Genomic DNA, 13,395 nt, shown 5'->3' with positions numbered 1-13,395 from the left:
GAACAGTGTCTTCTTGTGTATATGATAATCTTATAACATTTACCATCGAAGCTGACAGCATTTCTTTATATTGGTGAATATGTCAGCATTTTAAAATATGGAACTTCCTGAAGGAGAACAGCTTAAAAAGTATAGGTACTGTGAAGAATGAAGTAATACTGCATGAAAATCCAATAGAAACGCCTTAATAGAATTACACAGCCCGTTGGGACATAGGATAATCATGTTAAATGTTCAGAATTGCTAAATTCTCTAAACTAGCAATTAAGTCATAACCAGTTGTCAAATATGGCATTTCATATGTGTATATATACACAAAGATTTCTTGCTGTAATGTAGATTAGTTGAAAGAAATGTTTTTCTTTAGTTATCTAGAAAAACCAGTGAATGGATAGTGTGAATAGAATTGTTTCAGTAGCTGTTGTTTCCTGTTATTTGTGTGAATCTGTGTCTAGGATGCAACTTGTGCATGAAGTTACAGGATACCTGTGAACTTAAACTTTACCAAAAAAATTAAACTTTCCATTCTTTATAAAAAAAAAATAAGTGAATGATTTTTCCCTTTTACCTATTAACCCCAGGGATTCATATAAAATGTTACCTTATTCACAGCAAAGCTTAAATTGAAAATAGTGTCTTGTCTCTATGTCATGGGGAAAAAGATGCTTCAAGTGCCTTACGCTAAATAAAACCTTCAATATTTTATGTCTTCTCTATAAATAGAACATTCAAGTTCATAAATAATGTTAAAGAAGAATGAACTGCATAAATAAATGAATGAATTGCATGTATGGATCATGAAGATAATACATTATTCCCATTTCCCTGTCAGAGGCAATATTACAGTAGCCAGTAATTCTCAAAGTGTGGCCATGGATCCAGGAGGTCCCCTAGACACTTCCAGGGAATCTGCAGAATCAGTATTATTTTCATAATAGCAATAAGAATTTCTTTTGCCTTTTTTACTGTGTTGACATACTGGTGGTATAAGATCAGTATTGTTTAAAAGTGCTGGCACCTTAGTATGAACCAAGGCCATGGCACATAACTGTACTAGCAGTCATATTCTTCACTTCCATGTATGTGCAGTTAAAAATTATTACTATTATTACATTTTAACCCTTTATATAGTTTGTATTGCACAATGGTGGGTGTGGATAAAGCAATTCTACTGTGTGTCAGAGTTCAATGGTAGTCTCAAAGAAAAACACGTGTGTAGTTATTTGAGCCAAACTAGTTATTTATTTTTACAGAACTTTATTTTTACTTGAAAATGACTGACACACTATAGTTACATAGCTTGGATATTTAACAGACATTTTCTCCAGAATGAACAAAGTAAGTCTGCCACTTCAAGAAAAAGAATTGACAGTTTGTGTTGCCAGTGATAAAATGTGAGCTTTTAAGCAAAAAGTTATATCTTTTACCATTAGAGTGAATTTACCATTAGAGTTATATTTTTGATGACATTAGTGGTGATGTTAACAAATGTGATTTTTTAATGTGTAATTAGGTATGTTGACATTCAGAAGAAATGCATAGCTCAGTGAACCAGTGTTTTCCATATGATCAATGCATGATATCATAAAGTCATGCATGAGTAAAAAATCTATTCAAAGGGCAGGATAGAGCAATAGATTTTAATAAGCAAAGTACAGAAATTTTACTGATACAATTTCAAATTCCTCACATAGCTCACCTTGAAATCTCCACTTGTCAGTTTGGGTGTATTAAAGAAGAATGTCTACAATTATCTGTTAAAATACTCCTCACTTAATTTAATTGTTGATACTATTACAGATGTCACCATTTCCCTCCCCCCTCCCTGGCCTGGCCTTCACCTCACTGATGGATCTTAGAGGGGAGAGGGGCTTGGGGGACTAGAAGAGATTAGCCAAAGAACATATATGCATAGCCCTTGGATACTCCTCACTTTTTCGTTTACTTATCTGTGTGAGATCAGATTTGCTTCATAAATTCCAATTAAGGTGATATGTTTTAATTAGTTTAATATAGAAGTAGATATAAGAATCCAGTTGTGTTCATTTAAGCCAGACGTTAAAAAGTTGTGCAAAATATGTTAAAACAATGGCATTCTTCTCACTAAACTTTTTCTTTTGGTACATAGAGTCATTTTTCATACAAATGTGATATTTACAAGTGTATTAACAAGTAATGCTTTACTGTTGTCACTTTAAAAATAATCCTTAAGCATGTTTTAAATATTTCAGTTTTAATTTCTAACATAGTAAATCTTGATAACTATAACCTACATACAATTCTTTAGAGATTTCAGTAGTTTTCTAAGAGTATAAAAGGGTTTTAAAGCCAAAAAGTTCATAAATGACTCCAGTAGGCTCTAAAGAATAAATTTGCCCTGAACTTGGATGATTAAGGATTTAGGTATAAAGTATCTATAAGTCCAGTTTGGCAGTGAGTCCCCACAGTTAGGGCTGAAAAGTAGTTTATAAGCAGTGGGTTAAGCATGAAAATGAAAAGTCAGTATGAAGTCAGAGTATTCATTCCCTATACTCTGAACTTTAGGCACTACAGTTTACAAAGATAGAAATTGAAACCCAGCCCTGGCTAGTATGGCTCAGCTGGTTGGAGCGTCATCCGGTAAAGCAAAAGGTCATGGTTCCATTCTCGGTAAGGGCACAAGCCTGGATTCCATATCGTCCCGAATCAGGGAGCATACAAGAGGCAACTGATTGACATCTCTCTCACATTGTTTCTGTCCCTTTCTCCCTTCCTTCCCCTCTCTAAAATCAATAAGTGTGTCCTCACATGAGAAAAATGATTGATAAATAGATGATAGATAGATAATAGAAAGGAAGGAAGGAAGGAAGACAGGAAGACAGAAAGAGAGAGAGAAAGGAAAGGAAAGGAAAGGAAAGGAAAGGAAAGGAAAGGAAAGGAAAGGAAAGGAAAGGAAAGGAAAGGAAAGGAAAGGAAAGGAAAGGAAAGGAAAGGAAAGGAAAGGAGGAAGGAAGGAAGGAAGGAAGGAAGGAAGGAAGGAAGGAAGGAAGGAAGGAAGGAAAGAAAGAAAGAAAGAAAGAAAGAAAGAAAGAAAGAAAGAAAGAAAGAAAGAAAGAAAGAAAGAGGGAGAGAGAGAGGAAGGAAGGAAGGAAGGAAGGAAGGAAGGAAGGAAGGAAGGAAGGAAGGAAGGAAGGAAGGAAGGAAGGAAGGAAGGAAGGAAGGAAGGAAGGAAGGAAGGAAGGAAGGAAGGAAGGAAGGAAGGAAGGAAGGAAGGAAGGAAGGAAGGAAGGAAGGAAGGAAGGAAGGAAGGAAGGAAGGAAGGAAGGAAGGAAGGAAGAAAGAAAGAAAGAAAGAGAAAGAAACAGTGGTTCCTGAGCCTACACCTGATATGGAAATCAGCATTTAAAAGAGAGAAAGAAAGAAATGGAAACCAAAAGATTTGCCCAGGAACAAACTCTACATCAGTGATGATCCTAAACTTTTTGCCATTTATCATGTCTGGTAACAATAACTACCAGTGATTGGGTGTGTACTCTGTACCAGGCACTTTACATAATATCTAATCCTTCTCAGGGGCCTGTAGAGGCAGTGTTATCTTCATTTTGTGATAAAGAAATTAATCATTAGCCACAGTCAGTCACTCATTTATTCATTTGTTTATTAGGTGAATATTTGTTAAACCCTTGTCATGTGCTGGACAGTTTCTAGGTACTACATCATAGTGGTGGAACTAGGGTGAAAACTCTGACTGCAAAACCAGTTTTGCATTCTTAGTACCATTATACCACACCAAAGTAATATTTGTTCTCTAGGTTATTTATTGAGAAAGGAGGGCCAATGTGACCAAATCATTTTCCTTTGCTAAGTACTAGAGATGTTCCCTAACCCTTTGCTGTCAATGATCATAAGAAAAATTGGGTAAAATCACATTATCCAATTGAAAGATCTTGTTTGTCAAGCCCTACATTGGTAGAACACCAGCAAGAATACTTGCTAGTTGTTGTTTCATTGGTGGCCATTTCATTAATGGGAGAAGAAGACCCTTTTTCATGCCCTGAAGAAAGATAGATTCTTTTGGCTGTACATTCGAAAGAATAGAATTGCTATATCTCTATGTATCTTCAAGAATTTCTCCATTGTAGATACATCCAAAGCAAATTATAGGACTTAACGCATTCAGGAAATGGCACATTTGTGCCATATGTTTTTTTATGGACTTGAGCAGGGAATAAAAGAGCATTAAGGAATATTAAACATGTTTAATAACTTCTTCATTAAAAATTATAGCATAGTAATTTGAAAGCAGCTGAAGGGAGGAATATCACTTGGGCAAAAAGCAAAAATCGATTTTTCTCAGTACTTAAGTTACTATTTGTTTCACTGAAGAATCTTTAGAGGTAGACAGTAATTCTGAGTAAACCGTGAATTGATGTAGTAGAGAGGACAGCTTTGAGTCAGACTCATGGTTTCAAATCCTGGCCCCACCACTTAACCAGCGTGACCTTGGTTGGCAAGTTACTTATGCTCTATAAGCCTGATTTTTCTTATCTTTAAAATCAAAATCACAACAAAAAATGATTGTACGGATTAAATGGGGTGATATATATCATGTTCTTAGCCTAATTACTGGCATATAAACAAACAGTAGTTGTTGCTAGTATTATTAAGTAGGTATATTTTTATAATATGAAAGAACTTTTGACCCTTATGACTTGGACGTTATTATTTATGCTGCTAAAAAAATACTTCTTAAGAATCTGTTCCCCAAAATCTAAATGTTCTGAAATTTCAACTGTCAGAATACCATTTACTTTTTCATATTGAACATATAAAACTTTTCAATGAAAATATGAAAGAATTTTAAGGAGATAATAGCATGCTAGTTTGTAAATTTTTTTAGATTGTAGTGATTTCTTATGATTAATTCTAGAATGACTTTCCATTTTATAATAACTAATAATGTGAAGTTTGGCGGTCCTGTGTTGCTAGGTAACACAACAGTGGATGAGTTGATGATGAGACTCATGGCTGCAATGGAGATCTTCACGGCACAGCAACAGGAAGATATAAAGGATGAGGTAAGGTGAAAGGTTAAGTAGATCTTTGGTATGATTTTGATGAGAATTTGTCAAATGGTAATGCTTGCCTGTGTCATGATTGATAAGTAAGGATGGTGAAGATGCATTTCCAGATTAAACAGGATTTTTATGCCATTGAGTTTATCTTGCAGTCCATTCTTTTCATGACCCCACAACCCAACAGTTTGTTTAGTTTCATGGACATTTATTCTTTGCTAGATTTGATGTGGTGGCAGCAGGTCAATTTGCCAGAAATTAATTCCAAAGCATGGTTATGGAAGAAACTACATTCCAGGAAATCTTACCTACTATGTGGGTTTTTCATTCACTTTAAGGTCCTCTTTATCTTTACTCTCTAAATATTGAGATTAATTAGCAATAAGCAATTTTACACTTGAACATATTTTTGAAGCACTGCGAGAATTAGCAAAAGCTCTCCAAAATTCTGAATTTCTCAGCCTCATGAACATATTCAGATGGTATAGAGAACATGAGTGTGGAACCTCAAAGAAAATAATAAGAGCAATACTGACAATTGCAGTGGTAGTGAACACTTAACTGAATAACCATCCCTACGCTTAAAGTCCTAGGGGAGGGTGGTGTATGGAGAGGACTGCTTCTGATTGAGGGGTATAGCCAGGCTTTGGTGACCTGGCAGGAAGGCAACCAGGGAATAGCTTCACTTTCCTTCCACACTCTGACCTTCTGCTAGTACCTCCTGTTGATCTCCCTGGGCAAAAAGCTAGATAGAGCATGGATACTGAGGCACAAATGGAAGATAATCTAGCACAGATTGGTATTATTGTCTCCACTTTTCAGATGGGAAAACTAAGGATCAAGAAAGTTAATTTATCTGCCCTGACTGGTGGGTTGAGTACATCCTGCAAACTGGAAGGTCACTGGTTCACTTCCCAGTCAGGGCATATGCCTGGGTTGCAGGCCAGGTGCCGTGTTGGGGGCTTGTGGGAGACAATAGATAGATGTTTCTATCACTCTTTCTCCCTCCCCTCTCTCTAAAAATAAAGCCTTTAAAAAAAAAAGAAACAAAGTTCATTTACTGAAGGTCATTCAGCTGGTGGGACATACAATAATCACAAGTAATCATTAGTGCTTTATTAGTCAACAAATTTCTAGATTTGGAAAATAGCCTTAAGATAAGCTTTGAAACATTAACATTTATTAATTTAAGATGCTAAGTTAAGATATTTATAAAATTTGCTTTTAAATTAAATTACAAAAAGATTTCTATAGAATAAATAAGGGAGAGCTTGATTTCTGAGTAATGATAGTGAATGCTTTCAATAGAATACCCTTTATCTATTGCAAATGGGAAACATGTAGACAATTTTAATATAATCCATGCTATGGTATTTTACTTTACTTACTTATCTGTCTTACATGAGACTGTGCTTGTTGAAAAGAGCAAGGGCCGCATCGTACTCACATTTGTATCCCCCGACAGCATACCTAGGAGTAGGCACTCGGTGTTTGTCAGATCGTTAGGTAAATGAATACTTGGAAGAATTTACATGAAATAATATTACTTAAAAAAATAATACTTGATTACAGTGGTTTAAAACCTGACATAACCACATTAACAAATGTGAAAATTTAGAGTGTCGTAACTAGTTGACAGTTTTAATGCTCATTAGGTTACTTTTATTGCCATGAAAACATTAAGTTTGTCATTTTTCTTTATAGTGTTTCACTTACTGTGAGGGAAAGGTAATTGGGTATATGGTAGAAAGATGTTTATCTGTTACTCTATAAATTGACAGTGACATTTCGAAATAATGGACTACTGTACTTAGTTAGGAATTTGTAATAATAGGTGTGTTGCCACTCAAGATTATATTTATCCTAAAATAGAGGCATTGGTTAACAATAATTTACTAAACATATTCTTCAGCCATTTAAATCTTGAGTCTCATTAGTACTAGATTTACAGATTATGCTGTATAATAATATAAATGCACAATATTTGCAGCACATTCCCAGTTCATTCTTTTATCTTAATTTGTGTTCTTCATAATTTATTGGCAAAGAAATTGACTTTAATTCCTTTAATACTTTGCACAAAATTAAATATGAGGGTTACAGGAAAAATCCAAGGCTCCATGTAATTGAAATTTTTATTGAAATTTAACTGCAAGAGATGAGGATTTCTCTTTGTTTTTAGAGTGCCTCCATGAAAATTATTATTCAGGTCATAGTAAGAAAAGCTTTTCGAAGTGTACAGACTTCTTTAGACGGACTGTGCATAGATCATAGTGACTTGGTATCTGCTGACTGTATGTGACAAGAAGCACTGTTCCTTGTAATTGTGATTTTGTCTTCACTCTTTAAATAATTTCAAATAAGACATCTTAAGCTTTTAGTCAAAATCAAATTCATGAATAGGTTTGGAGTATAGCTTCCTAGGCCCGAATTTACTTAAACTTAACTTTGATTCAGTGCCATCCATCATTTCAGTGATTTGTAGTAGTAGTGCAATTTAAGATACCCATACTATATAAAGCTTTTATTAAATAAAACCATGCTCAAACCATATTTATACTTTGAGTCATTCTTCAGTGGCCCAGAGTAGACTAACCTTTATATCACTAATTGTTCTGTCTCTAAACAGGAAGTATACGTTATATGCGCCTCTGTTTTGACAGACCTGTCTATAACTTTTTCATAGACATTTTCATGTATGGTACAGTTTGTTTTAGTGTTTACTGAGAATTTATCAAGTATATAGCACTGAGCTAGATTCTTTGCTCCAGTGAGGGGCTATTGGCAATAAAGGGATAAGGAGGAAAGTAATTATCACTACATGACAATAGCCACAACCTATTTATGCTTTTAGACTGGTTCCAAACAACAGATGCTTTCTAACATGTAAATGGATTCAGATTTTTCATATGCACTATTTTTATGAGTAATGTAGAAAGCTCTGAGTATCAAGAAGTTATGATACTTACCTATTTACTTATCCATTTGTTTATTCATTCATTCAACACTAATTTATTTAGAATTCTATATCATAGATACAAGGTTTGCTCCTTTTCAGTTCAACCTCTGATTAACTTGTACCCGAGCAAGTAGCTCAGTAATTGCCACAATCCAGATGTTGGATATCAGGACAGATTTCAAGGACAGACACATGATTCTCACATCTTTGGTAATTCTAACAATACACTAGTGGACAGCATGGACAGCATATGCTAGAGGGACATTCTAGGCTTATCTTAAAGAGTTTTGATTTGAGACTTAAAAAACAGCACTGCCACAGCACAGGGAAGATGTGCTTATTGGCTCTGGCAGCTTTTTGTGTTGCCAAAGGAAATTGATGGCTTTGTGGTTTGCTTCATGGAATGTGCCAATTTTCTGTCCTAAGCTTTATCTTTATCGTACCATTTTAAGCACTTTATTCCATTCCATCCCCCCGTTTAAAATCTCATCATTGTCACACTCATTCTGTTTCCAGAGTTTACAGTGGTAAACAGGGTTCTGGCTTCTGTTGATGTTTTCTTTAAAAGAATAAGAAGTTATCACAGGATAGACATTCTGTCTTGTTGTGGTTCCGTCCTGTTTGGAGCACATGTGAGAGGCAACCGGTTAATGTTTCTCTCTCACATCTATGTTTCTTTCTCTCTCTCTCTCTCCCCCGGTTCCTCTCTCTCTTAAATCGATATTTTTAAAACCCTCACATGAGGATTTTTTTAAATTCAATACATATAAACTATTCTGTGTTGTGGGACAAGGGGCCTGGTCCTGAGCAGGTCTGCCTAGAGCCAGCTACTGGTGTGTGGGTTCTCGACTTCATGCAGGAAAGATTTCACAACATGAGGCCAGGTGACTGTGAAAGTACGTTAATAAAGCTGGGGACAGTAAAGCAGTGAAGGCTTAGCATAGAAGAAAAACAGGAGATCCTAGGCTGGGCTGCCTAAGCTCACTGGGAAGTCAGAGAAAAGGGGACCTTGAAGACAGGTTCAGGAGATTAGCCTGCCCATTGCTTCCCTGGTTGCAAATCTCATGGGGACTCTTACAATCCAGGAGATGCGTGCCTGTGGGGGGAGAAGGAGGGAAGGGAATGGTGCAGGCCGTTCCCCAGAGGGAGAGCTTGCAGTGGGTAGTTTGTTTTGAGGTTTTTAGCTTTCTCTTGCAGGTGGGAATTTTACGGGAGATCTCAGGGGAGAGTTTGAACAGAATATTCCTCAGTTTTCCAGATGTGTCCTTTTACGGTCATGGTCTACACTGGTTGGTCAGCGCCAGGCCCGAGACTTGTTAGTCATTTCAGCTGCTCCTGAATTTATCCAACTAGTTTTGCCAATTTTCTGGACCTGGAGCTGAAATACGCCTAAGGCTGAGATGTTATCTCTAAGGAAGTGACTTTTTGTATCTGGCTGTAAATTGCTCAGCCATTTTGTTCAGCTAGCTTGTCTCAGTTTCCCTATTCCATTTGCCAAGGAATTTTCCTAGCTTCTTACTTTCCTGCTTCACCTGAGGCCAGCAAGAACTTCTGGTCAATAGTTCTGTTAGGAGAGTTTTCTCTGATATAGCTCTATATAAACTTACACATGAAATACAAAAAAGCAGAAATGCACAATTTACAATAGCCAGGTGCTGGAAGCAACCTAGGTGCCCATCAGAAAGTGAATGGATCAAAAAACTATGGTACATTTACACAATGGAATTCTATGCAGCAGAAAGAAAGAAGGAGCTCCTACCCTTTGCAACAGCATGGATGGAACTGGAGAGTATTATGCTAAGTGAAATAAGCCAGGCGGTGAGGGACAAATGCTATATTGATCTCACCTTTAACAGGAACCTAATCAACAAAACGAACAAGCGTGCAAAATATAACCAAAGACAATGAAATTGAGCACAGGCTGACAGTAACCAGAGGGGAGAAGGGTGGGGATTATAGGGGGAAAGAGTGAAGGGTTTGCTGGAACAGCTATAAAGGACACATGGACAGTAACAAAGCTGGGTGGAAACAGGGGAGGGAGGTGTGGAGGGCTGGGGTGGTGGGGAGAGGCTGGAGCAAAAGGCAGAAAACTGTACTTAAACAACAATAACAAATGTTTAAAAAAATAAGAAAACAAAACAAAATGCAGTATTTTTAAACAGCAGAATTCCACAGAAAAAGCAAAAGTCAAAAGACGTAATACCCATACCCAGAAGTAACTCTGAGGAGGAGGGGGTGGAGGAGGAGTAACAGTTGACTGTTAATGATTAGAGCATTAAATGGATTCATAGCCTGGAAAGGCATAGATAGATGCCTTTCTGTCAGTAGTTGTTTTCTGCTGAGAAAATGGGTTTTTGTGGTTTTTTGAGATATAATTGACATTTAACATTATATTAGTTTTAGGGGTACAACTTAATCATTCAATATATGAAATAATCACCACACAAAAAAACTGGTAATATTTATCACCCTATACATACTTTTTTCTTTTGATAAGAACTTCGAAGTAACTTTCAAATACACAATACAATATTATTAAGTATAGTTACCATGCTATATGTTAAATCCTCATGACTTACTTGTTTTATAACAGTAAGTTACTTGTTTTGAACACCTGCATTCATGTCACCCATTTCCCATCCCCTGCCTCTGGCAACCACCAATCTGTTCTTCGTACGTATGAACTTGATTCTTTTTTTTTTTAGATTCCACATATAAGTAAGATCCCATAGTATTTGTCCTCATCTGACTTATATCACTTAGCACAATAGCTTCAAACTCCATTCATGTTGTTGGAAATAAAAAAAAATTTCTTTTTATGGCTGAATAATATTTTTTTATATATGGCATTTTCTTTTACCCATTCATTCATTCATGGATACTTAGGTTGTTTTGCTTCCATGTCTGGAATATTGTAAATAATGCTGCAATAAACATGGGGGTGAACATATCTTTATGAGTTGGTGCTTTTGTTTTGTTCAGATAACTACCCAGGAGTAGAATTGCTGAATCATATGGTAGTTCTACTTTTTAATTTTTTGAGGAACCTACGTGCTGTTTTCCATAGTGGCTGTACGAGTTTACATTCCTACAAACAGTGCATAAGCCTTCCCTTTTCTTCACATTCTCTTGTCTTTCGATAATACCCATTCCGTCAGGTGTAAGGTACTATCTTATTGTGGTTTTCATTTGCATTTCCCTGATAAGTACTGATGTTGAGCACCTTTTCATGTACCTGTTGGCCATCTGTATACTTTCTTTGGAAAAATGTCTATTTAGATCCTCTGACCATTTTTTAAAACTATCTTTTATTGATTATGATATTATAGTTGTCCCATTTTTCCCACCTGCCCCTCTCCACCTGGTACCTCCCAGCAGTCCCTCCAGCAATCACCCCCCTTAGTGCACGACCATCAGTTGTGCGTGTAGGTTCTTTGGTTTCACATTTCCTATACTACTCCTGACGTTGCCCCGTCTATTTTATACACACTAATTTATATTTCTTAATCCCTGTACCTTTTCCCTCACTCTCCCCCTTCTCCCTCTCAGCTGATAATCCTTCAAGTGATCTCCGTATCTATGATTCTGTTCCTATTCTGGTTGTTTGCTTGGTTTGTTTTTTTAGATTCAGTTGTTGATAGTTGTGATTTTGTTGCAATTTTAATGTTCGTAGTTTTGATCTTTTTCTTAAATAAGGTCTTTTAACATTTCATGTAATAATGGCTTGGTGATGATGAACGCCTTTAGCTTTACCTTGTCTGGGGAGACTTTCTCAGCCCTTAAATTCTAAATGATAGCTTTGCTAGGTAGAGTAATCTTGATGGTAGGTCCTTGCTTTTCATCACTTTGAATACTTCTTGTCAGTCCCTTCTTGCCTGCAAAGTTTCATTTGAGGAATCAGCTGACAGTCTTATGGGAACTTCTTTGTAAGTAACTCTCTCCTTTCTCTTGCTGCTTTTAAGAGTCTCTGTTTATCTTTAATCTTTGGCATTTCAATTATGATATGTCATGGTGTGGTCCTCTTTGGGTCCAACTTATTTGGGATTCCCTGTGCTTCCTGGACTTGTATGTCCATATCCTTCACCAATTAAGGAAGTTTTCTTTCATTATTTTTTCAAATAAGTTTTCAATTTCTTGCTCTTCCTCTTCTCCTTCTGGCATCCCTATAATTTGGATGTTGGTACATTTGAAAATGTCCCAGAGCCTTAGTCTGTCCTCATTTTTTTGAATTCTTGTTTATTCTTTCTGTTCTGGTTGAATCTTTATTTCTTATGCTTTAAATGGTTGATTTTAATCCTGGCTTTCTTCTCTTCACTGTTGGTTCCCTGTGGATTTTTCTTTATTTCATTTAATGTACCCTTCATTTCTGCCTGAGTCTTTTTTATGCTGTTGCCATATTTAATGAGTTCTTTGAGCATCCGGATAACCATTGTTTTGAACTCTGCATCTGATAGGTTGTTTATCTCCATTTTGCTCAATTCTTTTTCTGGAGTTTTGTTCTGTTCTTTCAGTTGGGCCATATTTCTTTGCTTCCTCAATTTGGCAACCTCCCTGTTTGTTTCTGTGTGTTAGGTATTTGCTTCTTTGACTCCCTATCTTAATAGCATGGCCTGTTATAGAAAAATGGACCTTTAAATTGTGTGAGGTGGAGCCTTTGGTGATCACCAGGGTGGAGCAACCTGTTTCACTGCTTCGTGGCTCTATGTGAGGCCTCTGTGTGGCTTTGTTTGGGGGAAGGATGCAGAGAGAGTACAGTGCTACTGCCTGGCTTCTGGAAGTTTGTTCAGAAGGAAGTTGTCTCCTGGTATTCGTTCTGTTTCCATTCTCTTCCCTTGCTCTCCATATGCCATTTGTGCCCTTCCAGCTGTGGCCCTGGTGCTAAAAATCCCAAAGGGGGTGGGTCTGCATAAGTCCTAAATCCATGCAGGCCCTTTAAGAGGAGTCTGCTGTTAATACACGAGTTTCTTCTGCTGTCCCAACCCCCCACTGGTTTTCACAGCCAGAAGTTATGGGGATTTATCTTCCCCGCACTGGAACCATGGCTGCTGTTTGGTCTGGGATCCCTTGCTCCTGAGGTATCCTCCTCATTTTTATCCACCTCACATGAATGTGGGACCACCTGTCACTGCCTCTTAGCTCCACTTCGGTGTCTCTGCCCTGCTCCATCCTCTCCACCTCTCTCTGCATCTCTGCCCTTCCTACCTGTCTGGATGAATATGGCTTCTTTAAATCCTTGGTTGTTGGACTTCTATACAGCTCCATTTTCTGACAGTCCTGGGTGGTATTTGTTTTGTAGTCTAGTTGTAATTTTTTTCTGTAGTTGCACAAGGAGGCAAAATGTGTTTACCTGTACCTCCATCTTGACCAGAAGTTTTCCTGTGA

The 13,395-nt window shown here is 37.0% G+C and overlaps 1 protein-coding gene across 1 annotated transcript in view; it reads left to right on the top strand.

Moving 5' to 3' along the window:
- FAF1 (Fas associated factor 1) overlaps nt 1–13,395 on the top strand; it is a 410,524-nt gene that overhangs the window by 306,239 nt on the left and 90,890 nt on the right. Inside the window, exon 15 of the mRNA XM_053655563.1 lies at nt 4,969–5,057. Within this exon, the coding sequence (XP_053511538.1) occupies nt 4,969–5,057 (89 nt within the window). The remainder of the gene's footprint in view (nt 1–4,968; nt 5,058–13,395) is intronic.

This window comes from Artibeus jamaicensis, unplaced genomic scaffold, assembly GCF_021234435.1.
Source record: "Artibeus jamaicensis isolate MK-2021 breed Jamaican fruit bat unplaced genomic scaffold, CSHL_Jam_final scaffold_1019, whole genome shotgun sequence".
Taxonomy (NCBI): domain Eukaryota; kingdom Metazoa; phylum Chordata; class Mammalia; order Chiroptera; family Phyllostomidae; genus Artibeus; species Artibeus jamaicensis.
This window is presented reverse-complemented; position numbering and strand designations above follow the sequence as displayed.